The 17,022-nt window shown below is 44.1% G+C and overlaps 1 protein-coding gene across 1 annotated transcript in view; it reads left to right on the top strand.

Moving 5' to 3' along the window:
* Positions 1-17,022, top strand: part of LOC139416850 (serine/threonine-protein kinase WNK3-like) — a 97,010-nt gene that overhangs the window by 4,170 nt on the left and 75,818 nt on the right. The window contains exon 2 of the mRNA XM_071165986.1: positions 13,935-15,237. Within this exon, the coding sequence (XP_071022087.1) occupies positions 14,455-15,237 (783 nt within the window). The 5' untranslated portion in view covers positions 13,935-14,454. The remainder of the gene's footprint in view (positions 1-13,934; positions 15,238-17,022) is intronic.

Genomic DNA, 17,022 nt, shown 5'->3' with positions numbered 1-17,022 from the left:
AGGGGAAATTATGTGGATATATTGAAGCAACATCTCAAGACATCAGTCAGGAAGTTAAAGCTTGGCCACAAATGGGTCTTCCAACTGGACAATGACCCAAAGCATACTTACATAACCAAAGTTGTGGCAAAATGGCTTAAGGACAACAATGTCAAGGTATTTGAGTGGCCATCACAAAGCCCTGACCTCAATTCCATAGAACATTTGTTCTACAATTTAAAGGCAATGCTACTAAATACTAATTTAGTGTATATTAACTATTGACCCACTGGGAATGTGATGAAGAAATAAAAGTTGAAATAAATCACTCTCTCTACTATTATTCTGACATTTCACATTCTTAAAATAAAGTGGTGATCCTAACTGACCTAAGACAGGGAATTTTTACTAGGATTAAATGTCAGGAATTGTGAAAAACTGAGTTTAAATGTCTTTGGCTAAGGTGTATGCAAACATCCGACTTCAACTGTAAATTAGTCAGACTGTCCCAGGTGTTGCTTTATATAGGCTCTTTACCCAGCATCTCTGTTCATCTCGGTATCCATCCCTCATCACATACGTCCAACCAGAGAAATAAATGAAGCTTTTACATGAATCATGCATTGACCCAGGACAGTTCCAGTTACGGGTATGCCTTTAGGATTTTCCAGTAGCCTTTGATTGAATACAAAATGACTGGTACTTGATACTTTGACTAATAGGACACATGCTTTCATCTCGTCATCAAAGTACTGTATCACTATTCATCCTTCTGAGATTGAAATGTAAGCTCAGATGTCTGAATGATAGATACCTGCTACTGATGATTGAATGATAGATACCTGCTACTGATGTCTGAATGATAGATACCTGCCACTGATGATTGAATGATAGATACCTGCTACTGATGATTGAATGATAGATACCTGCTACTGATGTCTGAATGATAGATACCTGCTACTGATGTCTGAATGATAGATACCTGCTCCTGATGTCTGAATGATAGATACCTGCTACTGATGTCTGAATGATAGATACCTGCTCCTGATGTCTGAATGATAGATACCTGCTACTGATGATTGAATGATAGATACCTGCTACTGATGTCTGAATGATAGATACCTGCTCCTGATGTCTGAATGATAGATACCTGCTACTGATGTCTGAATGATAGATACCTGCTACTGATGTCTGAATGATAGATACCTGCTACTGATGATTGAATGATAGATACCTGCTACTGATGTCTGAATGATAGATACCTGCTACTGATGATTGAATGATAGATACCTGCTACTGATGTCTGAATGATAGATACCTGCTACTGATGATTGAATGATAGATACCTGCTACTGATGTCTGAATGATAGATACCTGCTACTGATGTCTGAATGATAGATACCTGCTACTGATGTCTGAATGATAGATACCTGCTACTGATGTCTGAATGATAGATACCTGCCACTGATGTCTGAATGATAGATACCTGCCACTGATGTCTGAATGATAGATACCTGCTACTGATGTCTGAATGATAGATACCTGCTACTGATGATTGAATGATAGATACCTGCTACTGATGTCTGAATGATAGATACCTGCTACTGATGTCTGAATGATAGATACCTGCTACTGATGTCTGAATGATAGATACCTGCCACTGTACAAATGCTCCCACAGTTTTATTGTGCAACGTTTTTATTGTCCTCAGGCTCAGATGTCTACAATCCTTTGAATGGCCTTATTTAGGTGTGTTGCCAGGCAGAGGACAGTGTAGCAACAACTCTTGTATTCAAACTTTTCTTTCTTTCCAACACACAGACAAACACATTCACACACACACATTCATACACACACATTCATACACACACATGGCGGTCGGTTTCGGTGCTGTGCTCACAGGATTAATCAGCAGGAGCTAACGAGCAGGCCTTTAACGGGCTTATGAGAGTTCCTCCATCCGTGTCCCCTCCTCCCCTCACCAGTGTCCCACCTCCCCACTGTCCCCTCCTCCCCTCACCAGTGTCCCGCCTCAACCCCTGTCCCCTTCCCATGTCCTCTTCCGTGGCAGGTCCTCGCCCTCGTTCCCCTTCCCCTTCATCCACGCCCCTCCCCCTTCATCCACGCCCCTCCCCCTTCATCCACGCCCCTCCCCCAGTCCTCGTGGGGTTATTTAAGATACTATTTGAAGAGGTAGGGTTTCAGAAGTTTTGGGAAGTTAGGCAGGGACTCCACTGTCCTGACTTTAGGGGAAGCTTGTTCCAGGACAGAGAAGAGCTTTGACTGGGCTGAGTGGGAGCTTCCCTACCGCAGGGGTGGGATGCCAAGAGACCAGAGGTGGCAGAACGGAGTGCTTGGGTTGAGATGTAGGGTTTGAGCATAGCCTGAAGGTATGGAGAGGCATTTCCCCTTGCAGCTCCGTAGGCAAGCACCTTGAAGATGATGCTTAGACTGGAAGCCAGTGGAGTGTGCGGAGGAGCAGGGTGACATGGGAGAACTTGGGGAGGTTGAACACCAGGCGGACTGAGCTATTCTGGCTAAATTGCAGGGGTTTGATGGCAGCAACGGGGACCCCAGCCAACAGAGAGTTGCAGTAGTCCAGACAGAAGATGACAAGTGCCTGGATTAGGACCGGCACCACTTCCTGTGTGAGTAAAGGTCGTATTCTACTGATATTGTAGAGCGGGTCACTGCTTTGATGTTTGCAGAGAACAACAGGGTGTTGTTCCGGGTCACGGACATGCCAAGTCTCCCCGCCCCCCTGAAGGGTTTGAACCCACCAGTAGTGTGGGCCGATAGGGCAGCGTGGCACCGGGGCACCAAAGCAGTGACCCCGATAGGGCAGCGTGGCACCGGGGCACCAAAGCAGTGACCCCGATAGGGCAGCGTGGCACCGGGGCACCAAAGCAGTGACCCCGATAGGGCAGCGTGGCACCGGGGCACCAAAGCAGTGACCCCGATAGGGCAGCGTGGCACCAAACACAAATAGATCACTATTTAAGTCAATTATGTCATAATGAGTGTATTGGCGCCGATTTGTGCAGTGATTTTATTTCTATGACCAAACTGCTGTGCCCTGGACGGAGCAATACGCCACAGGGCAAAACTCACCGAGCTTCTGCTCCTTCTGCTCCTAGTCACAGTCAGTGGCCATGTCTGAATACCAATACTAGCGCACTACACACTTAAACTCCATTTCGGCGTTTGATCTAGTAGAATTCACTCGTCTTTTCCGACATGTTTGACAACATCTGATAATGAGATAAATTGACGCGCTGTACCAAAATGAATGACTGGCGGGTATTGGATGGCGCCTTCCGAGTACTATTTCTACAAATTTCACATATTATTTTTTTTAAATGATTGTATAATATTTAGTACACTAGTATGGGTATTCGAACACAACCAGCCACTCAGCCTATGGAAATATTACTATGCTAATGGAATCAAATAGCTCCAGTCATTTTCCTCTATCCCCAATCCATCCACTCTCATTCCTCTCTTTTTCTCATGTTCTCTGTCCTATTCATCCCTGTGCAAACAGTAGTTGTTTTTGTTCAAGCAGAAATGTAGCTATAGTCACTGCTTTCATTCACACAAACACTGGCATATTTAATCAGGGAGAATCCCCCACAACCCCCTTTTTTGTCTGTGCCCACCCCCTTCATTTCTCTCTTGTTCTCTTTCACACAACATTTTTCCCACCCCTTCAAACCAGCCAGCCCCATTGCTTCTTTCTCCGCACATTTACAGTCGCTCTGGTCCAGGGTTAAGTGCCTTGCTCAAGGGCATATCAACAGATTTTTCACCAAGTCGGTTCATGGATTTGAACCAGCAACTTTTTGGTTACTGACCCAACGCTCACCTGCCACTCTTTTTCTCTAAATCTCTCTCCCTCTCTCGCGCTCTCTCTCTCTTTCTTTCTTTCAATTTGGAACCTTGATGTCCCCTCTCTCCACTCTCATTCCCTTTCTGTCCACACACACACACACACACACACACACACACACACACACACACACACACACACACACAAACACTGCAACCCCCCCCCCAACACACACATGCACGACCACGCACACAGTGAAACACAAACACACACTGGCACGCACCCCATTCCCCAGGCTCCTCCTTTGTCCGCCTGACTAAATCACCAGAAGTTGTTCAGTCCCAGGGGATTAATGTGTGTATGCCCATGAAGGGAGGGATGAAAAAGAAGGGAAAGCGGGAGCACAGTGTTTGTTATGTTTGCAGTGCAGCGACTCTGTGGTACAGAGGGACCCTCTGTTGTCCATGTCCATGGTGTACTATGTGATGGAGACTGTGGTAGCCTAAATTGTGTGATGGAATTTAGTTTCCCATGCTTGCATTAGCCTGTACATTAACTACGTTTTCAAACTTTGAGTTCATGTTTCATTAGAGAAGTATGGGATTACCACGTGACACATTTTACTGTAGCTAGTTTGTCATGTTTGCAGTAGACTGTAAAAAAAAATCTACTTTGAGTTCCACTTTCAGAGAGAAGTTTGGGGTTAAATGGAACTGAGCAGTAATTGGCAAGTTGTAAACGATTCGTAATAATCAACTGAAAGAGTCATGATGATTTCTGCTGTGCATTAAAAATATATATAAATTAGGCTGCATGTCAAGTGTACACACCTATATGGTCCATAAAGGGCCTGGAGGGACAGGGAGGCAGAACACAGCTGGATGTTCAGATCTCATTACATGTAGGCCTACTTGATGTAACTCCATTACTGCAAGGCTGAATGGATGAGATTCAGACCAGCAGTGACATGATGTGATTGTGAACATGTGCCTTCACACAAAAACACAGGGTCTACGATCCAAATGGCAACATATTTCCTATATTGTGCACTCCTTTTGAGCAGGGCCCTGGTAAAAAGTAGTGCACTATTTAGGAAATATGCTGCCATTTGGGACACACACCATACAAAGCCTCCCAATACCAGGCTTTGTCTAAGCAGTATTTTGTTTGTTATCCTTATCTCTTCTGACCACTGATATTTATCATATTTGCTGCCAATTTGGGAGGTAATTTCCCTGGTATCAGGATTTGTTATTTTTTTTAAAGAGGACATGTGTTTGTGTGCACGCACGTATGGTAAAGTTGTGTGTGTATTAGAGGTCGACCGATTAATCGGAATGGACGATTAATTAGGGACGATTTCAAGTTTTCATAACAATCGAAAATCGGTATTTTTGGGCACCGATTTGGAATATATAAAAAAAACATATATATTTTTTTACACCTTTATTTAATCTTTATTTAACTAGGCAAGTCAGTTAAGAACACATTCTTATTTTACAATGACGGCCTAGGAACAGTGGGTTAACTGCCTCGTTCAGGGGCAGAACAACAGATTTTCACATTGTCAGCTCGGGGGATACAATCTTGCAACCGTACATTTAACTAGTCCAAGGCTATAACGACTTGCCTCTCTCTCTCATTGCACTCCACAAGGAGACTTGACTGCCTGTTACGCGAATGCAGTAAGCCAAGGTAAGTTGTTAGCTAGCATTAAACTTATCTTCTAAAAACAATCAATCAATCATAATCACTAGTTAACTACACATGGTTGATGATATTACTAGATATTATCTAGCGTGTCCTGCGTTGCATATAATCTGACTGAGCATACAAGTATCTAAGTATCTGATGGTAGGCAGAAGCAGGCACGTAAACATTCATTCAAACAGCACTTTCTTTGCGTTTTGCCAGCAGCTCTTCGTTGTGCGTCAAGCATTGCGCTGTTTATGGGACTATGGCTATGAACTCCCAAGATGAGGCTGGTGTAACCGAAGTGAAATGGCTGGCTAGTTAGCGCGCGCTAATAACGTTTTCAAACGTCACTCGCTCTGAGCCTTGGAGTGGTTGTTTCCCTTGCTCTGCATGGGTAACACTGCTTCGAGGGTGGCTGTTGTCGTTGTGTTCCTGGTTCGAGCCCAGGGAGGAGTGAGGAGAGGGACGGAAGCTATACTGTTACACTGGCAATACTAAAGTGCCTTCAATAGTCAAAGGTTAATGAAATTACAAATGGTATAGAGGGAAATAGTCCTATAATTCCTATAATAACAACAACCTAAAACTTGCGCTGTTTATGGGACTATGGCTATGAACTCCCAAGATGAGGCTGGTGTAACCGAAGTGAAATGGCTGGCTAGTTGAATATTGAAGACTCATGCTATGGGACTATGGGACTATGGCTATGAACTCCCAAGATGAGGCTGGTGTAACCGAAGTGAAATGGCTGGCTAGTTGAATATTGAAGACTCATGTTTTTTTTTTATATATATTTTTTTACCCCTTTTTCTCCCCAATTTCGTGGTATCCAATCGTTGTAGTATCTTGTCTCATCGCTACAACTCCCGTACGGGCTCGGGAGAGACGAAGGTTGAAAGTCATGCGTCCTCCGATACACAACCCAGCCAGCCGTACTGCTTCCTAACACAGCGCGCATCCAACCCGGAAGCCAGACCTTCGTGCACCCGGCCCGCCACAGGAGTCGCTGGTGCGCGATGAGACAAGGACATCCCTACCGAACAAGCCCTCCCTAACCCGGACTACGCTAGGCCAACTCCCGGTCGCGGCCGGTTACGACAGAGCCTGGGCGCGAACCCAGGGACTCTGATGGCACAGCTGGTGCTGCAGTACAGCGCCCTTAACCACTGCGCCACCCGGGAGGCGAAGACTCATGTTAAAAGGAACCACCAGCTTTTCATTTATTTATTTGTAATAATGACAATTACAACAATACTGAATGAACACTTATTTTAACTTAATATAATATATCAATAAAATCAATTTAGCCTCAAGTAAATAATGAAACATGTTCAATTTGGTTTAAATAATGCAAAAACAAAGTGCTGGAGAAGAAAGTAAAAGTGCAATATGTGCCATGTAAGAAAGCTAACGTTTAAGTTCCTTGCTCAGAACATGAGAACATGTGAAAGCTGGTGGTTCCTTTTAACATGAGTCTTCAATATTCTCAGGTAAGAAGTTTTAGGTTGTAGTTATTATAGGAATTATAGGACTATTTCCCTCTATACCATTTGTATTTCATTAACCTTTGACTATTGAATGTTCTTATAGGCACTTTAGTATTGCCAGTGTAACAGTATAGCTTCCGTCCCTCTCCTCGCTCCTCCCTGGGCTCAAACCAGGAACACAACGACAACAGCCACCCTCGAAGCAGCATTACCCATGCAAAGCAAGGGAAACAACCACAAGCTCAGAGCGAGTGACGTTTGAAACGCTATTAGCGCGCACTAACTAGCTAGCCATTTCACTTCGGTTACACCAGCCTCATCTCGGGAGTTGATAGGCTTGAAGTCATAAACAGCGCAATGCTTGATGCACAACGAAGAGCTGCTGGCAAAACACACGAAAATGCTGTTTGAATGAATGTTTACGCGCCTGCTTCTGCCTAGCACCGCTCAGTCAGATACTTGTATGCTTGTATGCTCAGTCAGATTATATGCAACGCAGGACACGCTAGATAATATCTAGTAATATCATCAACCATGTGTAGTTAACTAGTGATTATGATTGATTGATTGTTTTTTATAAGATAAGTTTAATGGTAGCTAGCAACTTACCTTGGCTTACTGCATTCGCGTAACAGGCAGTCTCCTTGTGGAGTGCAACGAGAGAGAGGCAAGTCGTTATTGCGTCGGACTAGTTAACTGTAAGGTTGCGAGATTGGATCCCCTGAGCTGACAAGGTGAAAATCTATCGTTCTGCCCCTGAACGAGGCAGTTAACACATCGTTCCTAGGCCGTCATTGAAAATAAGAATGTGTTCTTAACTGACTTGCCTAGTTAAATAAAAAAAATATAATTTTTAATTAGGCATAATAGGCGCCCAAAAATACCGATTTCCGATTGTTATGAAAACTTGAAATCGTCCCTAATTAATCGGCCATTCTGATTAATCGGTCGACCTCTAGAAAGGGCAGTGTGGAGTGTAATAGTGATTGCATCATCTGTGGATCTGTTGGGGCGGTATGCAAATTGGAGTGGGTCTAGGGTTTCTGGAATAAGGGTGTTGATGTTAGCCATGACCAGCACTTCATGGCTACAGATGTGAGTACTACCGGTTGGTAGTCATTAAGGCAGGTTACCTTAGTGTTCATGGGCACAGGCACTATGGTGGTCTGCTTAAAACATGTTGGTATTACAGACTCGAACAGGGAGAAGTTGAAAATGTCAGTGAAGACACTTGCCAGGCGGTCAGCACATGCTCGCAGTACATGTCCTGTTAATCTGTCTGGACCTGCGGTCTTGTGAATGTTGACCTGTTTAAAGGTCTTACTCACATCAGCTGCGGAGAGAGTAATCACACAGTCTTCCCGAACAGCTGGTGCTCTCATGCATGTTTCAGTATTATTTGCCTCGAAGTGAGCATAGAAGTAGTTTAGCTCGTCTGGTGGGCTCGTGTCACTGGGCAGCTCTCGGCTGTGCTTCCCATTGTAGTCTGTAATGGTTTGCAAGCCCTGCCACATCCGGCGAGTGTCAAAGCTGGTGTAGTGCGATTCGATCTTAGTCCTGTATTGATGCTTTGTCTGTTTGATGGTTTGTCAGAGGGCATAGCTGGATTTCTTATAAGCTTTCGGGTTAGAGTCCCGCTCCTTGAAAACGGCAGCTCTAGCCTTTAGCTCAGTACGGATGTTGCCTGTATTTCCATGGCTTCTGGTTTCGGTATGTACGTACGTACGGTCACTGTGGGGACGACGTCATCGATGCACTTATTGATGAAGCCAATGACAGCTGTGGTTTACTCCTCAATGCCATTGGAGGAATCCCAGAACATATTCCAGTCTGTGCTAATAATCCTGTAGCTTAGTATCTACTTCATCTGACCACTTTTTTATTGATCGAGTCACTGGTGCTTCCTGCTTTAATTTTTGCTTGTAAGCAGGAATCAGGAGGATAGAATTATGGTCAGATTTGCCAAATGGAGGGTGAGGGACAGCTTTGTATGCGTCTTTGTGTGTGGAATAAAGATGGTCCAGAGTTTTTTCCTCTGGTTTCACATTTAACATGCTGATAGAAATTTGGTAAACGGATTTAAGTTTCCCTGCATTAAAGTCCCCAGCTACTAGGAGCGCCTCCTCTGGGTGAGCGTTTTCTTGTTTTCTTATGGCAGAATACAGCTCATTCAATGCTGTCTTAGTGCCAGCCTCAGATTACAGCTATGAGTCTTCTTGGGAAAGTGTATAAAATCTTTGCACACATGGATTGTGCAATATTTGCCCATTATTCTTTTCAAAATTCTACAAGCTCTGTCAAGGGGTTGGGGATCATGGCTAGACAGAAATGTTCAAGTCCATAGATTTTCAAGCAGGTTTAAGTCAAAACTGTAACTAGGCCAATCGGGAACATTCACTGTGTTCTTGGTAAGCAACTACAGTGTATATTTGGCTTTGTGTTGTAAGCTATTGTCCACTGAATGGTGAATTCCTGGTATAAAGCAGACTGAAGCAGGTTTCCTCTAGAATTTTTCCTAAGCTTAGCTCCATCCCGTTTCTTTTCATCCTGAAAAACTCCCCAGTTTTTGCCGATGTCAAGCATACCCATACCAGGATGCAGCCACCACCAAGCTTGAAAATAAGGAAGCTGTTACGCTGTGATGTTTTGTGTTGAATTTGCCCCAAACATAAGGCTTTGCATTCAGGCCAAAAAGTGTATTCCTTTGCTGTGTTTTTTTGCAGTATTACTTCTGTGCTTTGATGCATGTTTTGGATTATTTCTATCATTCTTTTCTATCTGTCATTTAGGTCATTATTGTGGAGTCACTACAACGTTGTTGATCCATCCTCAGTTTTCTCCTGTCTCAGCCATTGAACTTTGTAACCGTTTTAAAATTACCAATGGCCTCATGGTGACATCCCTAAGCAGTTTCCTTCCTGTCCTGCAGCTCAGTTCAGAAGGACGACTAGATCTTTGATGTGTCTGGGTGGTTTAATACATAATCCACAGCATAATTATTATCTTGACCATGCTTAATGACATATTCAATGTCTGATTTGTTATTCTTACCCATCTAACAATCACTGCCGTTCTCTTTGAGGCTTTCGATAAGCTCCCTGCTCTTTGTAGTTGAATCTGTGCTTGAAATTCAATACTTGTGTGTGTGTGTGTGTGTGTGTATGTGCATATGTGTGTGTTTGTGTATGCGTGTGCATGTATACATGCCTGTGTCTGTGTGTGTGTGCTTGCGTGCCTGTAAATGTGTGTGTAGGAGAGAGTCAGTGACTGAGAGGGAGAGAGGGATGGGCTGTGTCAGTGTGAATGTGTTTGATGCACTGTGATAACTCTGTTCCATGGGAACTCCTTGCCCTGGGGACACTGGGGAATAAGCTCGTGTTTAAAGGAGATATTCCCCCGTGTCACCTATTTCCTGCTGAGGCCTTACCTATCGACCCATGTCTGTCTCATTCATAGACTCACTTATATAATGTCTGTCCCCATTCCCCACTGTCTGGTCCCAGATCTTTTTGTGCTGTCATGTCCAATTCATTTTCAATGACCATAGGAGTTGGTAAGATAGCACAAACAGATCTGGGACCAGGCTAATGTCTGTCCTATATAATATGTTTGTCTCCACTCTGGTTCCTTTCCCTTGTTTGTGGTCACATCAATTGATAAGGTCAAAGGACAGGAAAGGACAAAGAGAAAAGTTCAGGTTAGCACTGTAATGTGAAAGAGGTATAAGTCAATTGAGAGGTTTGGAATAATATCACTGTAGCTACCTGACTAGACAGCAGCTGGACCTACAGTACCTCTATGACATGTATCTACAGACAGAATAGAGTTTGTGCTCTTTATAGTTATAGTGTCTACCTTTCATCTTTGTCTCAATCCTCATTCTGTAAACAGACTATATAGCCTTAATGTAGGCCACAGATGGAGGAGCTTGCAATAGCATGTATTACTGTACTGTATGGGTCTAAGTAGTAATGTACAGTGCCTTCAGAATGTATTCACACCCTTTGACTTTTTCCTCATTTTGTTGTGTTACAGCCTGAATTTAAAATGGAATAAATTAGATTTTGTTTCACTGGCCTTCGCACAATACCCCATATTGTCAAAGTGGAATTATGTTCTTCGAAATGTGTGCAAATTAATAAAAAATAAAAAGCTGAAATGTATTAACAAAGTATTCAACCCTTTTGTTATGGCAAACCTAAATATGTTCAGGAGTAAAAATGTGCTTAAGCCACATAATAAGTTTCATGGACTCACTCTGTGTGTAATAATAGTGTTTACATTTTTTTTATTTTTATGACTACCTCATCTCTGTACACCACACATACAATTATCTGTAAGTTCCCTCGGTCGAGTAGTGAATTTCAAAGACAGATCCACGGACGTTTTCCAATGCTTCGCAAAGAAGGGCACCTATTGGTATATGGGTAAAAAAAAGCAGACATTGAATATCCCTATGAGCATGGTGAGGTTATGAACTGAGCTTTTGGACGGTGTATTAATACACCCTGTCACAAGAAAGATACAGGCGTCCTTCCTAACTCAGTTGCAGGAGAGGAAGGAAACCGCTCAAGGATTACACCATGAGGCCAATGGTGACTTTAAAATAGTTACAGAGATTAATGGATGTGATAGAAAACTGAGGATGGATCAACAACATTGTCGTTACTCCACAATACTAACCTAAGTAAAAAATAAGGAAGCCTGTTCAGAATACAAATATTCCAAAACATGCATCCTGTTTGCAATAATACACGAAAGTAAAACTGCAAAAAATGTGGCAAAGAAATTAACTTTATGTCCTGAATACAAAGCTTTATGTTTGGGGCAAATCCAATACAACAAATCACGGAGTACCAGTCTTCATATTTTCAAGCATGGTGGTGGCTGCATCACGTTATGGGTATGCTTGTCATCAGCGAGGACTAGGGAGTTTTTTTATTTATAAAAAGTAACGGAAAAGAGCTAAGTACAAGCAAAATAGTTCAGTCTGCTTTCCAACAGATTCAGCAGGACAATAACCTTTCAGCAGGGCAATAACCTTTCAGCAGGGCAATAAACTTTCAGCAGGGCAATAACCTTTCAGCAGGACAATAACCTTTCAGCAGGGCAATAACCTTTCAGCAGGGCAATAAACTTTCAGCAGGGCAATAACCTTTCAGCAGGACAATAACCTTTCAGCAGGGCAATAACCTTTCAGCAGGGCAATAACCTTTCAGCAGGGCAATAACCTTTCAGCAGGGCAATAACCTTTTTTCAGCAGGGCAATAACCTTTCAGCAGGGCAATAACCTTTTTTCAGCAGGGCAATAACCTTTTTTCAACAGGGCAATAACCTTTTTTCAGCAGGGCAATAACCTTTTTTTCAGCAGGGCAATAACCTTTCAGCAGGGCAATAACCTTTTTTCAGCAGGGCAATAACCTTTCAGCAGGGCAATAACCTTTCAGCAGGACAATAACCTTTCCGCAGGTCAATAACCTAAAACACAAGGCCAAATCTACACTGGAGTTGCTTACCAAGACGAAAAGGCTGTTACTGTGTAATAGAGTAGCTACAAGTACGAGTTGACAGATATCGCTAAGAGTTGACAGATCGCTAAGAGCATCCCTCTGCTCATGAATGAATAATAAAGGAATGAATGGTCCATAGTACTGAATCATCCATTTTTAATCATCAGAACAGGATTTAGTACCGCTGTATTGACTAATAATCTCCACCATTGGTCTCCACCAAGCACAACTAAAATTGCAACACACTCACTAAATTCTGATTGATGACAAACTCAAAGTGAAACTATACAAGATTCTATGACAGATTCCTTAGTCTATGAAGTATGAACACTTTTTAGGAGTGCTGGGCTGTAGAAAACCTTGCTTAGTTGAACCGGCCCTGTTATCAGGATTTTTGATTAACAGATTTTAATGGTTCCTTCCCTCAGAGTAGGCCTGCATTATCTCAAGTTTCACCATACATGGGCAGCTTGTAGCATGGCCTGTTCTTATTTTTTTTTATTTGACCTTTATTTTACCAGGAAAGTTAGTTAAGAACAAATTCTTATTTTCAATGACAGCCTAGGAACTGTTAACTGCCTGTTCAGGGGCAGAACGACAGATTTGTACCTTGTCAGCTCGGGGGTTTGAACTTGCAACCTTCCGGTTACTAGTCCAACGCTCTAACCACTAGGCTACCCTGCCACCCCAATCCAAAATGAATTAATCACCTGACAGTCTTCAGAATGAACCCAAAAACACTGGAAACATGGAACATGCCATCTGCGTTATCCAGCATCCTATTACTGGAGAATCTCTTCAGCAGACTTATGAGGGTTGAAACTGAAAGAAACAGTCGGTATCGGCTGGCTGGAAAATTAAGGATTGTAGCAATTTAGAAGATACAATTTTGCTACTAGCTACTAACAACTGCAGAAATAGAAAATACATTGCAGAATATTGCCTTTTTTAGAAGGCAATCAACACTTGAGATGGAACAGACACTGGGGAAATGCCTGGGAGTAACAGCATAAATTGGTGCTAGCCAGGCAGTGTTTAAAGTGTCCTATTAGGAATAAGTTACATTCAAAATGAGGAAACCATTCCTCTGAGGAGTGTATGAACATTTCTCCATTAATAAGAACAATTTGATTTGATAGGATTTTACACATTGTGAGCAGGCATTCTTTGACAGACAGGACTGACTGTGGAAAGGAATATAGTACCAGGATATAGCTGAGAACTTTGATTATTCTCAGATCCTCCCTCTGTGCAGTCCCCCACTGACCTCACCATCATACCCAGAACATCAAACAAAAACAATCTCAAACATCAAACTGAAACTGGTGTTCTTGGAAATGAATGATTTGAATATGACTTGAACAGTGGAAAGTTATTCGCATCTCGCTATACTAGCCTGCTGAATACTAATGTGTTTGTTTGTTTTCTTCACAGGATTTACCTGAGGAGATTCACCTTAAGACTGACAGATAATATTATCTAGAAGAGGAGGAAGAGGCCCTAGCTTCCCTCAGCTTCCCTCTCTTTCCCAGAGACATTAAACACTTTCTTCTGCCTCAGCGTGTGTATATAGTAAGGTTGGCTGAGGCGAGGCTTTATTGAGGTGCCTATTGAGTTTAGTCCCCTTGGTAAGGTGCACAGGAAAGGGTATGCACTTTAGGAGATGGAGAGAAAGAAAGTAAGGACAGAAAGCTAGGACGGAGTGGAGATAAGAAGCACTGTGCTGCTCATCCTCTTTATGCCTCTGTAAAGACTCTAAAGAAAGGAGAGAGGAGGACGGGAGCCTCTAGTGGCAGGGCCCAGCCCCGTAGTCACCAGCAACACTGGAACAACAGCAGCCAGAGAACCTAGAAGGTGGGTAAGAAGAGGACCACATAAAGAGAGGAGAGACGGGGACTGAACAAGAACCAGAGGGTCGGAGGAGGAGAGGACGGGGAGCAGGAGGGGCATCCCCATGGCGACGGACCCTGGAGAACCCACGGGGACAGAGGACTCCTCAGAGAAAACTGATGGAGCGCGAGAGGAGGAGACGGAACAGGAGGATGGCAGGAGGGAAAGGACGCAAAGTACCCCCTCTGACTTCCCCTCCTCCCAGGCTCAGGAGAGGAGAGCCGCTGAGGGTAGGGATACAGGAGAAGGACCAAGAGGAGGCGGAAATAGAGGAGGGCGAGGAGAGATGGAGGACAGAGATGTTAAGGAAGAGGAGATACCTCCGTTTAGACCTATGTCTCTCTCCACACCCTCATCCCCTGCTGCGACCGTGGTGGCTTCAGGGTCAGGAGGTCACGGGCCGAGGCTGAGGAGAGAGAAGCGTTTCTTCAGGAAGAGTGTGGAGATCTGCGAGGAGGAGGACGAGGTAGCGGCAGACCCCCCAGAGGTGTCCCACTCCGCCCCCCACCTGGATTCAGTCTTCACCCTCACCGGGGCCCAGGCCGCTACCGCCACCGCCGCCTCAGCTTCCGCAGCCCTAGGACATGACACCGCTCACCATGACCCATCCAGCCCCAGAACCACCCAGGACCCCGGGGCCAAGGACGCCCCCTCCTCCGCCCCTGCCCAGACGGGGAAGGAGAGGGACAGGGAGCAGGAGGAGGAGGCAGAGATGAAGGCCGTGGCCACCTCGCCGGGGGGGAGGTTTCTGAAGTTTGACATTGAGCTGGGGAGGGGAGCCTTTAAGACCGTTTACAAAGGCCTAGACACTGAGACCTGGGTGGAGGTGGCCTGGTGCGAACTACAGGTAAAGATCAATACTCTCTCTTTCTAGTTCTCTCGAGGCTAGACACTTTTCAGACATTGTGCCGACCCAAAACAAATTGTACTGCCTTGGATATGTTATTTTCAGCACGCCTCCAGCAAGTATGATGGATGCGTATGCAGACAAGCTTGGTTTGGCTCGGCTCAGTTTTATGCAGGCCAGATCAGTACAGCTTGGTTTGGCTCGGCTCAGTTTTATGCAGGCCAGATCAGTACAGCTTGGTTTGGCTCGGCTCAGTTTTATGCAGGCCAGATCAGTACAGCTTGGTTTGGCTCGGCTCAGTTTTATGCAGGCCAGATCAGTACAGCTTGGTTTGGCTCGGCTCAGTTTTATGCAGGCCAGATCAGTACAGCTTGGTTTGGCTCGGCTCAGTTTTATGCAGGCCAGATCAGTACAGCTTGGTTTGGCTCGGCTCAGTTTTATGCAGGCCAGATCAGTACAGATTGGTTTGGCTCGGCTCAGTTTTATGCAGGCCAGATCAGTACAGCTTGGTTTGGTTCGGCTCAGTTTTATGCAGGCCAGATCAGTACAGCTTGGTTTGGCTCGGCTCAGTTTTATGCAGGCCAGATCAGTACAGCTTGGTTTGGCTCGGCTCAGTTTTATGCAGGCCAGATCAGTACAGCTTGGTTTGGCTCGGCTCAGTTTTATGCAGGCCAGATCAGTACAGCTTGGTTTGGCTCGGCTCAGTTTGATGTATGCCACGGTTTGATTTCTGGTTTATTGCAACAGTGAGTAAGTATGTTAATTACATGTGAGTGGTCTCTAGAGGTAATGGCATGGAAGGTGTAGGGAGGTAGTACTAATCAATGGCAACAATATATTGTGCTGATTTTACTGGTCTGTTTGGAAAATCTATAGCTATTACTTTTGTATTAAATTACACACACCATAATGCATGACTTCAAGTCAGTTGAAATCCTCCCAGGACCCACACACACACACACACACACACACACACACACACACACACACACACACACACACACACCCACACCTAATGCTTCCCAAGAGTCTTCTCAGGAGCTTCTCTCTTCCCTGGGATAATCTCAGCCTGTTGTCTGCTAACTATTCAGTCTGAGATTCAGACTCACTGCAGCACATTGGAAACAGAGAGAGAGAGAGAGAGAGACAGAGAGAGAGCGAGACAGAGAGACAGAGAGAAGGGGGGAGATGTACTTTTGCTGCACTCAGGAACACATGAAAAATGCATGATGATATAGTAGTAGGTACACTCCGCGTGAAAAAGAAAATGCACTAGATTTAAAACATTACAGGTTGAGTGTGCAGACTGCAGCGAGACAGTCACCCACACATGCCTGTACTTTCTATGAAATCCATAGATGACGGGTTCATGACGGGAGTCATTCATTGTCCATTGCTATCTAAAACATAAAAGGGTTCTTCGGCTGTACCCATCGGAAAACTCTTTGAAGAACCCTTTTTGGTTCCAGGTAGAACCTTTTTGGTTCCAGGTGGACCCTTTTGGGTTCTATGTAGAACCCTTTCCACAGATGGTTCCAAAAGGGTTCTACCTTGAACCAAAAAGTGTTCTCCTATGGGGACAGCCGAAGAACCCTTTTGGAACCCTTTTTTCTAAGAGTGTAGTATTCATTCCTACTGCATTGCAATTATATTGTATTATATTCTGTATTACTACTATTCATTATCACTGCATATGTCATATGCACATTACCGGTCCAAAGTTTTAGAACACCTACCCATTCAAGGGTTTTTCTTTATTTTTGCTATTTTCTACATTGTAGAATA

Source organism: Oncorhynchus clarkii, chromosome 9, assembly GCF_045791955.1.
Source record: "Oncorhynchus clarkii lewisi isolate Uvic-CL-2024 chromosome 9, UVic_Ocla_1.0, whole genome shotgun sequence".
NCBI classification, from domain to species: domain Eukaryota; kingdom Metazoa; phylum Chordata; class Actinopteri; order Salmoniformes; family Salmonidae; genus Oncorhynchus; species Oncorhynchus clarkii.
Note: the sequence above shows the minus strand (reverse complement) of the source record. Positions and strands in the feature narration are given on the sequence as shown.